This window comes from Archocentrus centrarchus, unplaced genomic scaffold (genome assembly GCF_007364275.1).
Source record: "Archocentrus centrarchus isolate MPI-CPG fArcCen1 unplaced genomic scaffold, fArcCen1 scaffold_24_ctg1, whole genome shotgun sequence".
Lineage (NCBI taxonomy): Eukaryota > Metazoa > Chordata > Actinopteri > Cichliformes > Cichlidae > Archocentrus > Archocentrus centrarchus.
Window position 1 is genome coordinate 140,103 of NW_022060254.1, and position 19,343 is coordinate 159,445.

The window sequence follows — 19,343 nt, forward strand, 5'->3', positions numbered from 1 at the left end:
CTCCAGGGGACTACGCCCACAGGGGTTTAAATACCTGGGTCTCTCCACCATTTGGTTGAGAACTGAAGAAGCCTTTCGGATGAGAGGTGAAACGTCTTCAAGAAACAAAAAGAAGTCCAGTCGCCTTTTTCAAGCTCCAGAGACTACTATGACCTGGATAACTGAGAATCTACACAGACATAAACTCCTTCCTACACCCCTTGATAACAAAGCTCATCTGATTACTCAGTCCTTAAAACCTTCATGTGCTTTTGATTTCAGGATGTTCTATTACTGAATAACTGAAAAACATCAACTTGTGGCAGTATGGGCAGTGCAACACTCACGTCGTGGTACTCTCTGTTTGAGTCCAGACAGCCACACTGGTCCAGAGAAACACATTTGCCGTCACTAAGGACGTAGCCAGCATTGCACTGGCAGCCCTCGACACAGGTAGTTGGAGGAAGGTGGCAGAAGACAGGGAAAAGGTCAGAGCATGTGGGGGGGCAAGGGGCTGTGCAGTCTGAGTAGTGGCTGTTAGGAGGGCAGGGCAGGGCTGCAGAGAGGGAAGAGAATTAGGTAAGAAAATCAGAGGTATCACATTAGGATCTTTTCTTCATTGAAGCCTCACTGTAACTTACGGCAAAAGGTGCTGTTTCTCCAGCTGATGGTGACTCCGGCGCTCTGACAGACCTGAGCATACGCCTCCACATTGTCACAGAGTGTAGCCTGCATGCCATCATACTCACACATGTCATAGATGCAGTTACCCAGAAAAACCTCAGGGGGCACTAGAGAGTGACAGGGCTTGAAGCGATCGGAGAGAATGACCTCACCACACTGAGCCTCGAACAGCTTCTCTTCTTCTGCGTTACAGTTTGGGTGGATGTCCGGACGAGTGTCTGGCTGACAACTGAAGAGAGGTTTGGATGGTTTAATCAGACTGTTGCAGTCTGTGTGACTGAACTGCTTAATTAGTTCCAGATTATGTAGTTTACCCAATGTGAACAGCATGTATTTGATTAATAATGGTAACCAATATATTTTGTAAATGTTAATTAACATTGAAGGGTTAAAAAATATTGTTCAGGAGGTATCTAGAGTTCAACGATACGACAACTCTTATGATTTAATCAAATAAACAGTTTTTCAAAACTGGGTATTTGTGTGTATACATTCCTGGGATTTAACCAGGAATCTTTCCCTTGTTAGGTGAATGTGTAAACCACTACTATGGAGTCACATTTAATTGTTAGCCACTGACCCGGCATCACTGTCTCCATCGGATTTCCAGCTGTTGCCCAGTTCAATGACATCCTTAGCGGGTTTCTTGTTGGGCATCAGATTATCATCAGATGGGTTTTGGTTGTAGTTCCCACACATGCCACACACCTGAAGAAGAGGTCAGTGGAACAAGGTTATTGCAGTGTTTCATGTGCTGAAGAACCTCCACAAGGTTGCATGCAATATGGCACAAGCAACTACAACTACCATTATGATCATACAAAATTTGTAACCTTTTAAGTTCTTATCTGACTTGACCGACCTTGTCATAGTATTCTCCAGGAACTGTGATCTCTAGGTGATGCACTCCATCAAATTTCACCTGGAGACCAAAGTTTGTGTCCAGCAGACTGTAGGATCCACTGGTTATCACTTTGGCTCCAAACAAGTCAATGGAAACTGGGGTCCGCACCCGCCGTTCATTCAACTAAGCACAGAAAAGTAACAAAAGAGTATTTTATTGCCTCTTTTAAGCAGATGTAATTGAATATCCGTAAATCATAAATTATGTTGCATACCAAAACTCTGCGGCTCTTCTGCAGCTCAACAACAGTGTCAGATGACAGGTAGACTTTCACAGAGCGAACATAGGATGCTTCCGGTTGGCCACGTTCCTCATTCTTAGCCACTATTTTGAAGGGAGTGACCTGGGTGGCATTACACACCTTTAAAAAAAAAAAAAGATTTTTTTTTTAAATTTCAGAATCCTTTTCAAAAGTCAAAGCTGCACCACAGGAAAATCCATCAGTTTTATATGAAGTAATGTAGGATGCAGTTAAACTCATTCCATACCTCCACCAGAGTATATGTGCAGGTTCCCATGAATGTATGCATTACACCATCAAAAGTGTAGTAGTGTGGATCTCCAGCTACATGACACACTCCGTTGCCTGATATAGGATATGAAACTCAGTAAAAGATCAAAAATATACATAATGTTGACACAGCTTCAGTTGAAGTGACTCTTTGATTATCCAGGCCTTGGTTCAGTTTACCTCTAGAGTGACAGCCTAGTACTCCTTCCACCACTTTACACTCTTGTGCAGGGCTGCATTGCCAAGGCTCGCAGGTGATGTTGTGATTGCCAAAACACATACAGCGCTCTGAACAGTCAGTATCTGTGAACCAAGTGTCTCCAAGCTAAATGTGCACATAAACAAGTTTAAAACACAATAAGATAAAAAACATTTTCTTGCAAAAATGAAGGTCTACCAAAGCACACCCACCAGCCTGTACATTCCATCATCATCAGTACATCCACACTCGCTGAGTGGGACACATTTGTCTCCACTGAGGATCAGGCCAGTGTCACAGATGCAACCCTCCACACAGGGCAGATTGCAGGAGCCACCAGGGCCTGCAGGGTTCTGACAGCTGGGCTGAGAGCAGGCAGGTCCACATGAGGTATAATGACTGCCTGTGGGGCACCTCAGAGCTGGAGACAGACATTTGAAAATGAAGCCTGTTTTTATATTCAGGAACTGTATTATAGCAATACTGATAACATATGTGCAGCTGTATCCCAGCCAAATAGTCAAATTTGATCATTTCTCTTTGAACCAGTGTAGGTCCTTGAGCTGAACAGTTTTGGTGCTCCCAGCAGACTTATATGGGTGTGATTGTGAAAGATGTAACCCAGAGAAAGCGAGATCAGTAGGAATAAATAATCTAGATTGCACTATTTTCACCAGGATTCTTCTACTGAAAAAACAAGCAAACAGAAAACAGTTTCCAAAATGTTGGTAATTTCCTTGAAATGCGTCAGCTCAGAGGGTCTGAAAGATCTGTTGTATCTGTTGTTTTTGTGGATCCAAAACCTTCATTTTTTTTCTCATAATGCAGTATTATTCCTTAGCTACAGTACTTTTCTAAAATCAAGTCTATGCAACCTTTGGCATGCACAGTATTAATACACAGTAGATATGAACTAGCATATCCTTCACTACTAGTAGAAGAGAAAGTAGCAGATATCCTGGGTGTATTGAACAGCTCGTGAGCATTTTACTACATTACACTACAATTTTTACATTTAAAAGGATCATTTTGTTACTTATTCTTCCACAAAGTGAATCTGGATTGAAAGGCAAAAGCACCCCATTCTTTTCAAAGCTAATACTAACATTATGACACTTTTAGGTGAACTCAAGTTAATGAGCATCAGAACAACTAAAAAGGTAATTATTTTACTCTGGGAACAGTTCAGTCACACACAAAAAACCCTCCATTCCTAAAACCCCAATGAAGGTACAGGTTCATCAGGAAAACACCACATACTATTATTGTTACTGAAGTAATAAATTTGGTAGCAATAAGATGAAATACTGTGTTTGTTTTCTTTACACACACAAAGACAAACAAAACTCACGACAGAAGGTATTGTTTCTCCATTCGATGGGGAGTCCTGCAGCAGCACATATGTCAGCATAGCTCTCTATGGCCTGGCACAGAGCCACGGTCTGACCTCCAGTGGCACACATGTCGAATACACAATTTGTGAAGTATGGCTCGGGGGGTACAACGGAGTGGCAGGACTTAAAGATTCCTGAGATTAAATTCAAAGATAGAGCAAGATGTAGTCGAAGTGAGTGTGAGAGAAACAAATTTTACTCAGGGATCATTTTCAACATATTGTCAAGCATTAGATACATTAGACTATTAGTTATGATGACATTGGGCATATAAAGTAGAATGGCTGGTCAGGTATCTCAACATAATGCACTTTGTGTACACATACAGTGTAAATTAGCTGAGATCAGCAATGTACATTCATCATTTTGTGTGTGTGGTTGTACGTGCATGCGTGTGCATATGTATACCATTGGGATCAGTGATCATGCCACAGCTGGTGGGCTTCTTGGCATCCTCCTCCACCTCTTTATCACAGGCTTCATCTTCTGTACCATCAGTGCAGCTGAGAGGAGGTGGGAGAATTGATTAGAATGGAGTAAAGCCATTTCACATGTTTGTGTGTGGTGATTCCAAGTGCGACATTTGCAAGTGACAAGTGCAGGAGAAGTTCTGATAAGAACTTGAAGTTTGACATCAATATTTACTTGAATATGATCACAGTAGAAATCTTAGTGAGCGAATGAGCTCTGGCTTCTAGATTAATGCAGAAATAGCTGAATGGCAATCAAAAAACAAAAATAGCTAATCAATAAAGTAGGAGTGACAGAGACAACTGTTGTTGCCATAGTAATGAAGAAATGAATATGACAAAGACAAGCAATGAAGTTACGTCTCTAATAACAGACTGTTCTGTTTTCTGTCATGTGACTCACTCAGGACGTGGGTCAGCAACCTGCCAACTGTCTCCCAGCTCATTGGTGTTAGCAGCTAGTGTATTGTCTGCTTTCAAGTTGTCATCTTTGGGGTTCTGATTGAAATTTCCTGTCAGGACAACAGACAGTTGATGCAGCTGTAACATTTCCAGTTGAATCTGTTCATTTCCCCCATTCTGATAGCTGATCCCCTCACTGGAAGGACCAACATCCCATGCAGTATACAGCGATTGTAATCTCTGAAACATGCTGAAAAAAGCATGAAACATAAACTGGAACTACACAAAACAAAACAAAAAACATAAAAGATACTGAAAAGATGAATAGCAGTTGAACAGTTTAGTGTCAACACAGAATCACTTACAGTCAATGTCCTGTCTGAAAGAAAGCATTTTGATTCACCTGATAATTAGGGTTGGAGCAAATAATAAATAACAACTGCTGGGAAGGGGGAACCACTAATAAATTGCACTGATTCTTACCACACATGCCACAAAGTAGACCTTTGTAGGAGTTTGGCACAGTGACATCAGCATGGTGGTTACCATCAAAACGCACCCTCAGACCAAAGGATGTCTCCAGGATAACAAACTTTCCACTCAAGTAGATTTCAACTCCACTGATGAAGGTGACAGGCGGAACAACTACAGTACCATTGACCTGAAAACAGCCAGAGATTAGACAAATATATTTGAAATAGTATCGCCAGAAAAACATAGCTTATTATATACACTGCTCAAAAAAAAATAAAGGGAACACTTAAACAACACAGTATAACTCCAAGTAAATCAAACTTCTGTGAATTCAAACTGTCCACTTAGGAAGCAACACTGATTGACAATCAATTTCACATGCCGTTGTGCAAATGGAACAGACAACAGGTTGGAAATTATTGGCAATTAGCAAGACACACTCAATAAAGGAGTGGTTCTGCAGGTGGGGACCACAGACCACCTCTCAGTACCTATGCTTTCTGACTGATGTTTTGGTCATTTTTGAATGTTGGTGGTGCTTTCACACTTGTGGTAGCATGAGACAGACTCTACAACACACACAAGTGGCTCACGTAGTGCAGCTGTGGCAAGAAGGTTTGCTGTGTCTGTCAGCGTAGTGTCCAGAGGCTGGAGGCACTACCAGGAGACAGGCCAGTACACCAGGAGACGTGGAGGAGGCCGTAGGAGGGCAACAACCCAGCAGCATGACTGCTACCTCCGCTTTGGGCAAGGAGGAACAGGAGGAGCACTGCCAGAGCCCTGCAAAATGACCTCCAGCAGGCCACAAATGTGCATGCGTTTGCACAAACGGTTAGAAACCGACTCCATATGCTATGAGGGCCCGACGTCCACAGATGGGGGTTGTGCTCACAGCCCGACACTGTGCAGGACACTTGGCATTTGCCAGAGAACACCAGGATTGGCAAATTTGCCACTGACACCCTGTGCTCTTCACAGATGAAAGCAGGTTCACACTGAGCACATGTGACAGACGTGACAGAGTCTGGAGATGCCGTGGAGAGCGATCTGCTGCCTGCAACATCCTTCAGCATGACCGGTTTGGCAGTGGGTCAGTAATGGTGTGGGGTGGCATTTCTTTGGAGGGCCGCACAGCCCTCCACGTGCTCGCCAGATGTAGCATGACTGCCATTAGGTACCGAGATGAGATCCTCAGACCCCCTGTAAGACCATATGCTGGTGCGGTTGGCCCTGGGTTCCTCCTAATGCAGGACAATGCTAGACCTCATGTGGCTGGAGTGTGTCAGCAGTTCCTGCAAGATGAAGGCATTGAAGCTATGGACTGGCCCGCCTGTTTCCCAGACCTGAATCCGATTGAGCACATCTGGGACATCATGTCCCGCTCCATCCACCAACATCATGTTGCACCACAAACTATCCAGGAGTTGGCGGATGCTTTGGTTCAGGTCTGGGAGGAGATCCCTCAGGAGACCACCCGCACCTCATCAAGAGCATACCCAGGCGTTGTAGGGAGGTCATACAGGCACGTGGAGGCCACACACAATACTGAGCCTCATTTTGACTTGTTTTAAGGACATTACATCAAAGTTGGATCAGCCTGTAGTGTGCTTTTCCACTTTAATTTTGTGTGTGACTCCAAATCCAGGCCTCCATTGGTTAATAAATTTGATTTCCATTGATGATTTTTGTGTGATTTTGTTGTCAGCACATTCAACTTTGTACAGAACAAAGTATTCAATGAGAATATTTCATTCATTCAGATCTAGGATGTGTTATTTGACTGTTCCCTTTATTTTTTTGAGCAGTGTGTGTGTGTGTATGTATATATATATATATACATACACATACACACACACACACACACACACACACACACACACACACACACACACACACATACATACAGAAAACTCTTCCACCAAGTCCACCCTGGTGGTATACAGATGCAGCAGGTAGCAAATTAAGATTATGAACGATTTCCACCTTTTCTAGGACTGAATTCATTATTAAAACTCATTTTTGGGAGTTTGCCGTTTGTGGTACATTCAATGAGGAGGCTGCCTTGCATGACTAAGACTATAGATGTAGCATTATTGTATTTTCCTTCTGTTGTATCAGATTTGGTAGAGAATCTGCTGAATTGTTAAATTTTTCCTGCAGTTTCTCCAAATCTCAAGCCTGATTATGGAAAGTCTCCCAGGTGTTTCTTATCCCTATAGCCCAGGTTGGTCGTACTGGCCTTAGAATTGTTCACTCAGTACTGGCTGAATTTGGTAGAGATTAATATAGCAAACAGAGATACTGTATACTCTATCAGCGACTGTAAGAATCATCTGTGTCACAAGTAAAATACCTGGACCGTGCGTCCCTTGCCAAGGATTACAGTGACACCATTCACAATGATCACCACAGCCCTCACATAGGAAACCTTCTTATTACTTCCTCTGTGCTCATTCTGGGTGTTCACAGTGAAATACGGCAAGCCAGAAGAGACATTGCAGGGTTTGGTCAGGGTGTAGGAGCAAGCACCCATATAATGGTGGGTCTGTTTATCAAAGGTTGTGTAGTGGGGATCACCAGATACTGAGCAGATACCATTTCCTGAAAAAGAAATGTAGGGAGTTAATTTAACAGACAGAAATCTGTAGGCAGTAAAACAAAGTCAAGTTGCAGATGTACTGTGTCCATCGTTCTGTACTATTCTGCTGACAAGTCTGTGAACAGCGAGGCACAGAGACAGGACATGATGACTGAGAAGTTAGAAGTGTGTAGCTTGTCTCCTGAAGTTGTTAGTCTAACAGCTAACTGTGAATTATCCATCTTGTTCCATTAGTACCTGCAAAATATCTTCTTTAGTTTGTGCATAAATGTACATCTGCACTTAAACGTGCTGCCATATTAGATATTTGGCAGTACTTTTGTCTTACTTTTGTGCTGTACAGTAATGTTCCCAAACTCAGTTAAAACTAATCACATAAATAGAAATGCCAGAAATTTGGAATACTGGTTCCTAAAGATAAATTGACTGCATTTATTTAGTGCATTTAAGGTATCAGTCACATTAAACACTTCACACTGCAACCTGACATTGACCCATTTATGAAGTTTTTTCTCTATCACACTCACATAAGGAAGTTTTCAGGGCCTTTGTATAAGATGGATATTTCACTCAGAATTGTTTAACATAATTGATAACCTTCAGGTGTGTGTGAGGTTGTGTGATTTACATACCCAGAGGGCGGCATTCATATTCTCCATCATGCATTTGGCAGCTCTCAGTGGTTGGTTTACAGCTGGTGTTATGACACTGTATCAGACCTCCACTGTGACACATACACTTTTGTTCACAACCCTCCAAGTACCAGTCATCACCCACCTAACAAACATACACACAATGCAAAAAATATCAGAAATACTGTCATGTAATGCTCTCATGTACAGTCAATTATGAATATATTTTTTTAAGAATTGCCTTTGTCTAAAGTTCCACAGGCACAAAGAAAATCAGGTGTTTTCTTGACACAGTTTCCAGTTTCCAGAAGATCTACTCCCTTTTAAGTTTTTGTTTTAATGGAACTCTATAAATAATCTCAAAGCATTTATTCTCCATAGGTCTAATCAGCACCAACGGTAACGCTTTCTTTTACGGTCCACCCTTAGGCCGTAACTACGTGTAATTTACAGGGCTTTATCCTTTAAGTAAATTTAAGTTATGTGTAATTAGGCTGTACCATTTATAATAAGCCTGAATTATTTTTGATATGGCTGAATTTTTTTATGGCTGAATTATTTTTAATGAGTCTGAATTATTTTGACTAAGGCTGAATTATTTTGACTAAGGCTGAATTATTTTGACTAAGGCTGAATTATTTTGACTAAGGCTGAATTATTTTGAATAAGGCTGAATTATTTTGAATAAGGCTGAATTATTTTGACTAAGGCTGAATTATTTTGAATAAGGCTGAATTATTTTGACTAAGGCTGTATTATTAAGACAAAGGCCGTAATTAAAAGACGATAAACTGATTGCTATGATTCCAGCAAATTGTCAGAAACTCTATTTGGATTCTATTATAGCATCATTGTGTTCCTGGACGATCAATCTTTGACAATCTCTCTCTTACAAAAGTTTTGAAATTGAGCAAGCTGGGAGTACTCTGATTTGGAGTAGTATCCATGGAGCAGGAAAAAGCTTTTGAAAGCGTGGCTCATGAATATTTGTATAAAATGTTATCTGGTTTTTGGTTTTAGAAAGTTTGGCATTGAAATTGTTAAAATGTTGTACAATAGTGCCACATGTCTGTTAAAGGTGAGTGGAGGTCTGAGTCGGTTGGTCAAGGTTGAACAGGGCATTCAGCAAGGCTGCCCCTTGTCAGCCAGCTGTGAAGTAAAGCCTTGTACATGGCTAGGTATTATACATGAAGGAGAGGAATTTTAAGACTTTAATGGACATTGTAGTGGATCAGTGGTGGAAAGTTATATTTGAATGGACATCACCAGCTTTCATTAAGATGGTATTTTAAAAACAGCTACTTCGAAAGAGACCAAAGAGGTTTGCACTGGAGGATAGCTGATGCTCCCCTATCAGGTATGCTAGGACCAAGGGGAGTGCAATTTCTTTCTTTCTTTCTTTAAGTCAGTATGAGATTAGCACATTTAAAGGATAGACAGAATTTGGTTTTGGAAAAATAACATTTCTTGGAAGCTGGTTGCACTTACAGGATGATAGGTTCCACTAGTGTCCACACAGCCACAGTCTCTCAGTGCCACACATTTGGCGTCGCTGAGAATGAAGCCAGGGTTACACTCGCAACCCTCCACACAGACGTCCTCACAGCCATGTGGTCCGACCACACCAAGACATGTCTCAGGACATGAACTCACGCACAGGGAGTAGGAGCTGTTGGGAGGACAGGCCAGGGCTGTTTGGACAAACGGGGATATAAAATAGTGAGAGGGAACAACAGTAGACAAAGGGCAAAGTACAAGAGGAGCGATTCATTGATTATGGAGGGGCACTAGGATGAATCAAACAAATGGCAGGATAGAGAGGAAAAGATACTAGAATTAAGACATAAATGAAAGGATAAACATTAGGATGTAGGTAGGATGACATGAATGTTGGGCTTTCTTCTGTTCCAGTAATACCGGTTTAAGGTGAAGTCACCCATTTCTAATTTAGCCATTGTCTATTCCATCTTATTCTCTAAAAGCACTTTAGATTTTCAAATTCTAATTTATCATCTGTCATCATCCCACAGAACCAAAACATTTCATTTACCAATTGTTTTTAAAACTATAAATATCTAGTCTTAAAGATGCCACAGACATCTGAGAATTAGAATTAGCCAAAAACATACACATTTGTTGTCAAAGGAAGTGCAAGGAAACTTATTTTATACATCATGATACAGCCCACCACATATGGTGCAAGTTCCCAAACTTTACATGTCACTTTTGGGGTGGAATTTTCTCTGCCTAAAAATGTATGGTTGTATATACTTTAAGAAAAGGGGGGAAGCTTTCGGCAGTTTTAGAGGGAAAAAAAATATTTTACCATAAAAGCACTCAATGGAAAAGGACAGACAATATTTCCTGCATTGTTCACACATTAACGCAGCAGGATCAGGAGTGTGCACTGCATTATTGGGTATTCTAACTTCTCCTCCTACTTACTTAGGTACTTACTTAGGATTATAAACGTAAATTACAATTTTGTGGAGCAGGGTGTAAAATGTTTTAGTTACATGAAGACAATTTCCAAAGAATGAAGCTTTGGCAAGCCTAGGTGAGGTCACAGTGACTATGTCTATCTTTTAGATACAGTTTATGGTGTTCACAAAGCATACCTGATGCCGAAAAAAAGACAACAAATAATCCTCTTCCAAAAAAGAAGGTTCATCTTATTAAACTAGTGAGAACTTACGGCAGAAGTCAGGAGTCCTCCAATGGTAGACGTTGGCTCCAGCACTCTGGCATGCGTCAGTGTAGGCCTGGAGCTGGTCACACAGCACGTGCTGCTGGCCATTGAACTGACACATGTCATACACACAGCTTTGGAAGAATGGCGTGGGATTAACTACATTGATACACTCCCTGAAACAGAGAAAAACCCTCAGTCAGTTTAGGGAGGATAAGGCCCCTATGCACAGTCCATGAATTTATCCATCAAGCATATATATATATATATATATATATATATATATATATATATATATATATATATATATATATATATATTAGGGGTGGGACTCGATTAAAAAAATTAATCGAATTAATTACAAGCTTTGTAATTAATTAATCGAAATTAATCGCATTTTAATCGCATTTCAATATTTGACATGAGAAATATTAATTTAAGTTTAGTTGATGAATGAATCAATATACATAAGCTTAAACTTCAAAATTTTGTTTATTTTCCCACCAGTCTACTACACAGACCAACGAAGGGTGGAAGTGCTCCTGTGATAAGCAAACACCTGAAATTAAAGTTAAGCATCATAACTGAATAGTTTTATTCAACATTAATGTCTCACTTGTTATAGTTGGAAATTAATCATTCTCTCAGCTGTATTCCTTGATGTTGAAATGTATCATGCTTGTTTTAACAGCTTATTTTGAATTACAGACTTAAAATTAAACCACAAAAAGGAGAAAAAGTTCGTTCTCCGTTTAACAGCTGCTTTTACACAGCTGTGCTTCGCACTCACGGTTGCTAGGCGACATGAGCTACGCAGAGGTGACGGCAGCTGATATGAAGGCTAGCCGCTCACTTCCGGCCTTTGTGGTGTTCGTGGGCTGCGAAAGACGTGGGCCGGGTCCTTCGCAGGATGCGGCCCCTAATTTGGACATTGTACGTTGATATAATCTGTATGCCGGGAACTCGCGCACTGAGAAACGTTCCACGGTGCAAAGTGCGATTAAAATGCGTTAAAATTTTTAACGCGTTAATTTCCCCTTAATTAATTAATCGAAATTAACGCGTTAAAGTCCCACCCCTAATATATATATATATATATATATATATATATATATATATATATATATATATATATATACACTTCTGTATGCACCTTTAAGGAAAAACAAACCTTTTTTGACCCTATTTTGGAACATAGTCATTTTCGATGACTTTCAACTGGTGATTTCAAAGATTTTATGTTCTTTTAATCACAGATGAATGCTGAGGCTCTCTTCCCAATTCATTAAAATGAGAACATTGGAATAATTGTCTAGAGGCGGAAGTTTGATCCAGATTGGATAATGCAGGTTTGAACGAGCGGCAATCAAATTTTCCTGGCGAATGATCAAACTTAACTGTGGTGTCACGGCCACGCCCTCTGGTGAAAACTCACCATTTTTGAAATTTAGATTCCCCCTGCTGTGTAGACAAGACAAAACAAATATGAAGTTGATAACATCCAAAACCTCTGAGTTATTAGAGAAAGTATAAGGGCAGAAAATGGCTAAAATCAACCATTTAATTCAAAATGGCGGACTTCCTGTTGGGTTTAGGCCATTGGACCGTGTGGTCTTTATTGTTCGTCTGGACATGTTACATATGTGTACCAAATTTCATACATGTACGTGAAACACAGCAGAGGGAATTGAACTAAAGGTGGCGCTGTAGAGCCATTTTGAAAGGGCCATGCCTGAAACCATTAAAATACTTAAATTTTCACCAGACCTGACGTGTGCAAAATTTCAAGAGTTTTTGAGCATGTTTAGGCCCTTAAAAAAAAAGCAATTCATTTGTTTGAATGTCCAAAGCAATTACAATAGGGCCTTCGCACAGGTTGTGCTCAGGCCCTAAAAAGTTGTAAAAACCCAGGAATCTCAACAGTTTAAGCAGATCAATAACCCAAAGCACATGAGTTCTAGATTCTTACCGGAAGGGTCCAGCAGGGTCTGTAATTTTACTACATTTGTCTGGTTTTACTACTTCAGCCTCCAAGTCGGGGTCGCAGTCCGGGTCAGGCTTTGTTCCTGGGGTGCAGCTGATCAATACAAACACAAAACACAGTGGCATTCCCTTCAATACGTCAGAGAGACTCCGACAGTAGGTTAACAAAAGACGGAACCATAGGAAATGAGAGACACAAAGAGATACATGTGTTTGAGCTCACAAGTCATCTTCATCTTCTTCTGTCTGCCAGCTGTTCCCAAAATCATTGGCATTTCCTACCACGGTGCCATCGGGTTTAGTAAAGTCATTGTCTGGGTTCCCATCATAGTCACCGCAAAGGCCACACATCTGGTCAAAGTAGGAGCTGGAGGGACAAAGACAATATTTGCAAGGTGTTGTTTAGCCCTTTAATGTCACTCTAGAAAAGACTGAAGAGAATGCAAGAATCTCTGATGCAGTAGGCCAGGGCATCATCACTGTTTGGTAAAAGTAGCATAACTCCACCATCTTTGAATTGCAACTTGCACAAATGGACAGTTGCTATTGTTTCAAGAACTTTTCACAACAGACATAAAATAGCTCGTGACATTCAGCAGTTCAGATCGAATTATCTGTCAGATTCTTTTCAGATCATTATGTCATAGTTGCATTTGGAGTCAAAAAAAAATGATGGAAACAGGGCTCAGCTGTATTTTATGCACATGTGATGCCACTTTTCAAATAAAAAGAGCATTGCCAATATATAAGTAAACAAGGAGCTTCCTAAAATGTCAATGCAGTTCAAACAAACCTCTATACCAACCTGGGAACTGAGATCTGGGCATAATGGTTTCCATCCCAACGCACCTTCACGCCAAAAGATGTTTGAAGGGTGATGAACTGACCAGCAAGACTAACAGACATGAGAGGAGAGGGGGAGTGGGGGAGAGCCACCCGTTGTCCATTCACCTGATTTAGTGATGAAGAAAAAGATGATAGAAAGACATTAAACAGATGGTGTAAACCTCTGATTTGTGGACAGCTTAGTGAGTAAAACTGGAGGAAGAGTGTGGATCTATTTCTGAGTCTGTCACTGAAAAAAGCAAAAGTCAAGACACAAGAGTGAGACAAAATAAAAAGATCAGGAGAACAAGGCACAGACTTTGAGATGTACAGTACTGCGTCAAAGTCTTGAGCCACCCCTCTTTTTTTATATTTTGCCAGGAAAACAGGAAACAGGTGTAGCAATTAATTGAAATGTGCAAATGTACGTGGAAATACAGTGTATAAGGCACAAACATTGTTTATACAGTTTTAATAAGCTTGAAAGACCACCTTTATTCTTCAACACAGCACAAATATGTAGTTTTATTAACTGTGTTATCTTTGGCATTTTCATAAATTCAACTAATGAAATGGGAACAGATGTCTTTTGTGACAGGCTGTTAGTAACAAATTGCCTAAAGATATTATTTCAGATTAGTTCTTTGTTAAGTTGTTCAATTCAATTCAAGGACTCGCCCGTTATACATAGACACAACACTAGTTCATCCCTTGAGTTAGGGCTTCTTATGTTTTTAACAAAGCTTCATAGATCAGTGTTAAGAAGCTTAACAAAGAAAGAGACAAAAACACTCCTCTGAAAATGGTGAGGCTCAATAACTGGACTGAAAATGAGTGAAAAAGCAGCTTGTGTCCTCAAAAACGTTGAAAGACCCTCAGGAAGCCTGCAGAACTATTGCTTAAGACCACTTTCAAAATTACAAGAAAGTCTGGCTTGGAAGACATGAGGGACAGATCAAGACTTTTGCACAGCTCTGTCATTTCAGTAGGATTTCACACCGGATTAAGACATACATGGTGATGATACAGCTGGCGTGTGTATAGGCACACGTTTTGCCGAAACACAGAAACTATAACAGATAATGGAAGTAATTGATTTTATATACTGACCAGTGTTCTCCTGGCCTTCATCAGGATCACAGTGATTCCATTCACTGTCACATATAGTTTTCTCAGGTATGACACTCCTGCAACTCCTCTCTCCTCATTCTTTCCCTCCACAGAGAACCAAGGACCTGCACAGGGAACACCACAGCAATCAGAAATATTGTGTGTTTATATTAGAAGTGAGTATTGGCAGATATTAGCATATTCTGTTCTTTACATTAGCATACAAAGCACCATTGACATTCAGTGTTTTCTTCTTTCAGCAAATGTGTGAATGAAACAATATGTGTCATGCTTCCTGATGATTCAGTGTACAAATGTTGACTGGAGCAGACTAATGTTCTATGGTTGTTTGAACCTGTCCTGTAATTGTAGTGAACTGATCATGGTAATGAATGGATGATACTCATTTAACTCATTTAAATGTCAACTGATCTGTGGGTTTGGTGTGGCAAGTCTTTCAAAAATAGAAAAAATACAAAGAGAAACCAATGAAAAATGTGTGCATACCTGTACTATTCCTACAGGTTCTGGCCAGCGTGTAAGTACAAGTTCCCATGAAACTGTAGTACTTCTTGTCAAATGTGTTGTAGTGAGGATCCCCAGAGACTACACAGTCCTGGGAGCCTGAGAAAAAGGGAACAAAGAGCCTGGATTCATCAGGATCACAAGACTAAAGCACAGCTGAACTCACTGTAAAACAATTATTCAATAAGCGTAGACAGAGTAGACAGAAAAGCAGATTCGTTACTTTTCTTTCCTAAAGAAAAGCAACGAATCTATGATTCGATGATTCTATGATTTGTGTTACTAAGAAATGCATGTAACAATTAGAATGTAACAGGCAAAGCTTTACTCATTTTGGATCTAAAAATACAAACATACCAGTGGGATAGCAGCCCAGCTCTCCATCCTGGAGTTTACATTCGTGCATCGGGGGACATTCCGAGGGTTCACAGGTAATGCCGGCAGCATCACACCGACACTTTTGCTTGCAGTCTTCCTCAAAAAACTCCTCTCCAGGCTGAGAGATGCACAACAAAAGTGACAGTTCAGCATAGTGCACACACTTGATTGTTTGTAATTATTTTATGCATGAAAGTGTTGTTTTGGAGAGCTCATAAACACATGACAGTTTTCTTTTGGAATTTTGTGGCATTTGCCCACATAAGTAAAAGTGACCTGACACACATAAATCATGCACTGCTGGTCTATCAGACTGTACCTCATAATATTGACCGTTCGAGTGCTTGCAGCCACACGAGTCCTCCTTGATGCACTTGCCAGCACTCAGGACGTAGCTGGGATCACACACACAGGCCTCAGAGCACGGACCAGCGCAGGAGGGGGGTCTTCCAAAACATGTCTCCTGACAAGGATCTGCACAGGGTTCGTAGTGGCTGTTGGGGGGGCAGCTTAGTGCTAAGGAGACCACAAAAGGCTGAAGTTAGTGACAGGGAATAAAAGTATGTGCTGGAAATATTAAGAGAGTCTAGTGATTCGGAATGACAGCTTTTCACAAGAATACTTAAAGATCATTTTTGAACTGACATAAAGCTTTTTGTGTGATTTTGTCCCAACTGCTCAGCCAAGATTGTTTTTAGCTAAAGATGTTTTATGAATACAGGACTAAATTAGATCATTTGTCCTTCCAGCACTCACGGCAGAAAGTTTCATTCCTCCATTGTCCAATGCTGACCCCACGGTCTTGGCATTCATTGACATAGGCTTCAATGGCTTCACACAAAATGGGCTTGGCTCCATCCAGCTCACACAAGTCAAAGACACAGTCCTTGAAGTAATTCTGAGAACAAAACATTAGTTTGTTATGATGCTTAATATTACGATGCACCAACTAAAAGCAGAAATTCAAAAGATGTGCTTCACATTCATATCTGTTACCCATATTTCTACAATCAAGCTCAATACATACAATAACTTATGATGTGTCAACAGAACAGTGAGACCTTGAGGGGCGTGATTGGGAGGAACGGCCTGCCCGATCTGAACCCGAATGGTGTTTTGTTATTGGACTTCTGTGCAAACCACAGTTTGTCCATAACAAACACCGTGTTCGAACACAAGGATGTCCATAAGTGCACATGGCACCAGGACACCCTAGGTCGCAGGTCGATGATCGATTTTGTAATCGTATCATCAGATCTGCGGCCGTATGTTCTGGACACTCGGGTGAAGAGAGGAGCTGAGCTGTCAACTGATCACCACCTGGTGGTGAGTTGGATCAGGTGGCGGGGGAAGATGCTGGACAGACCTGGCACACCTAAACGTATTGTGAGGGTGCGCTGGGAACGCCTGGCAGAAGCCCCAGTCCGGGAGATCTTCAACTCCCACCTCCGGCAGAACTTCGACAGCATTCCGAGGGAGGCTGAGGACATTGAGTCCGAATGGACCATGTTCCGCACCTCCATTGTTGAGGCTGCTGCTCAGAGCTGTGGCTGCAAGGTGGTTGGTGCCTGTCGTGGTGGTAACCCCCGAACCAGATGGTGGTCACCGGAGGTGAAGGGAGCCATCAAGCTGAAGAAAGAGTCCTATCGGGCTTGGTTAGCCTGTGGGACTCCGGAGGCAGCTGACAGGTATCGACAGGCCAAGCGGAATGCAGCTCGGGTAGTGGCCAAAGCAAAAACTCGGGTGTGGGAGGAGTTTGGTGAGGCTATGGAAAAAGACTTTCGGACGGCATCGAAGCGATTCTGGCAAACCGTCAGGCGACTCAGGAGGGGAAAGCAGTGCTTCACTCACACTGTTTATAGTGCGGGGGGGGTGCTGCTGACTTCAACTGAGGCTATAGTCGGACGGTGGAAGGAATACTTCGAGGACCTTCTGAATCCCACTGACACGCCTTCTGTAGTGGAAGCAGAGTCTGGGGATGAGGGGGATGACTTGACCATCACTGGGGGTGAGGTCACTGAGGTAGTTAAACAACTCCTTGGTGGCAGAGCCCCTGGGGTGGACGAGATTCGCCCTGAGTTCCTGAAGGCTCTGGATGTTGTAGGGCTGTCTTGGTTGACACGCCTCTGCAACATCGCGTGGAGATCTGGGGCAGTGCCATTGGATTGGCAGACCGGGGTGGTGGTCCCCATCTTTAAGAAGGGAGACCGGAGGGTGTGCTCCAACTTTCGGGGGATCACACTCCTCAGCCTCCCCGGTAAGGTCTATGCCAGGGTGCTGGAAAGGAGGGTGCGTCCGTTAGTCGAACCTCGGATTCAGGAGGAACAATGCGGTTTTCGTCCTGGTCGTGGAACGCTGGACCAGCTCTTTATCCTCTCAAGGATATTCGAGTGTGCGTGGGAGTTTGCCCAACCAGTCTACATGTGCTTTGTGGACTTGGAGAAGGCATTCGACCGTGTTCCTCGGGGTGTTCTTTGGGAGGTTCTGCGGGAGTATGGGGTGTCTGGCCCATTGTTGCGGGCCATTCAGTCCCTGTACAACCACAGTGAGAGCTTGGTCCGTATAGCCGGTAATAAGTCGGATTTGTTTCCTGTGGGTGTTGGACTCCGTCAGGGCTGCCCTTTGTCACCGATTCTGTTCATAATTTTTATGGACAGAATTTCTAGGCGTAGCCAGGTGGCGGAAGGCTTCTTCCTTGGTGGCCTCAGAGTCTCATCTCTGCTTTTTGCAGATGATGCGGTTCTGTTGGCTTCATCAGGGGGGGGCCTCCAGCTCGCAGTGGAACGGTTCGCAGCCGAGTGTGAAGCGGCTGGCATGAGAATCAGCACCTCTAAGTCTGAGGCCATGGTCCTCAGCCGGAAAAGGGTGGAGTGCCATCTCCGGCTCAGGAACGAGTTCTTGCCTCAAGTGGAGGAGTTTAAGTATCTCGGGGTCTTGTTCACGAGTGATGGGCGAAGGGAACGGGAGATCGACAGGCGGATCGGGGCTGCTTCTGCAGTGATGCGGACGCTGCACCGGTCCGTCGTGGTGAAGAGGGAGCTTAGCGTAAAAGCGAAGCTCTCGATTTACCGGTCGATCTACGTTCCTACCCTCACCTATGGTCACGAGCTTTGGGTAGTGACCGAAAGAATAAGATCGCGAATACAAGCGGCAGAAATGAGTTTCCTTCGAAGGGTGGCTGGCCTCTCCCTTAGAGATAAGGTGAGGAGTGCGGCCATCCGGAAGGGACTCAGAGTAGAGCCGCTGCTCCTCCACATCGAAAGGAGCCAGTTGAGGTGGCTCGGGCATCTGATTAGGTTGCCTCCTGGCCGCCTCCTGGGTGAGGTGTTCCGGGCATGTCCCACCGGGAAGAGGCCCCGTGGTAGACCCAGGACACGCTGGAGAGATTATGTATCTCGGCTGGCCTGGGAACGCCTTGGGGTCCCTCCGGATGAGCTGGAGGAGGTGGCTGGGGAGAGGGAAGCCTGGGCTTCTCTGCTTAGGCTTCTGCCCCCGCGACCCGGCCCCGGATAAGCGGAAGAAAATGGATGGATGGATGGATGGTGTCAACAGAAGCTAGTCTTTCATTTAATACACCTTTATCAT

The 19,343-nt window shown here is 42.6% G+C and overlaps 1 protein-coding gene across 1 annotated transcript in view; it reads right to left on the reverse strand.

The window, feature by feature from the left end:
* The window catches only part of LOC115775610 (IgGFc-binding protein-like), a 65,691-nt gene that overhangs the window by 13,006 nt on the left and 33,342 nt on the right, over positions 1-19,343 (reverse strand). The window contains 24 exon segments of the mRNA XM_030723078.1: positions 327-535; positions 621-892; positions 1,244-1,371; positions 1,526-1,690; positions 1,782-1,928; positions 2,056-2,153; positions 2,259-2,403; positions 2,490-2,698; positions 3,629-3,805; positions 4,080-4,174; positions 4,545-4,653; positions 5,027-5,204; positions 7,371-7,618; positions 8,249-8,393; positions 9,737-9,939; positions 10,944-11,113; positions 12,907-13,014; positions 13,144-13,287; positions 13,726-13,871; positions 14,856-14,980; positions 15,363-15,479; positions 15,738-15,876; positions 16,078-16,274; positions 16,515-16,656. Coding sequence (XP_030578938.1) covers positions 327-535; positions 621-892; positions 1,244-1,371; positions 1,526-1,690; positions 1,782-1,928; positions 2,056-2,153; positions 2,259-2,403; positions 2,490-2,698; positions 3,629-3,805; positions 4,080-4,174; positions 4,545-4,653; positions 5,027-5,204; positions 7,371-7,618; positions 8,249-8,393; positions 9,737-9,939; positions 10,944-11,113; positions 12,907-13,014; positions 13,144-13,287; positions 13,726-13,871; positions 14,856-14,980; positions 15,363-15,479; positions 15,738-15,876; positions 16,078-16,274; positions 16,515-16,656 — 3,816 coding nt within the window.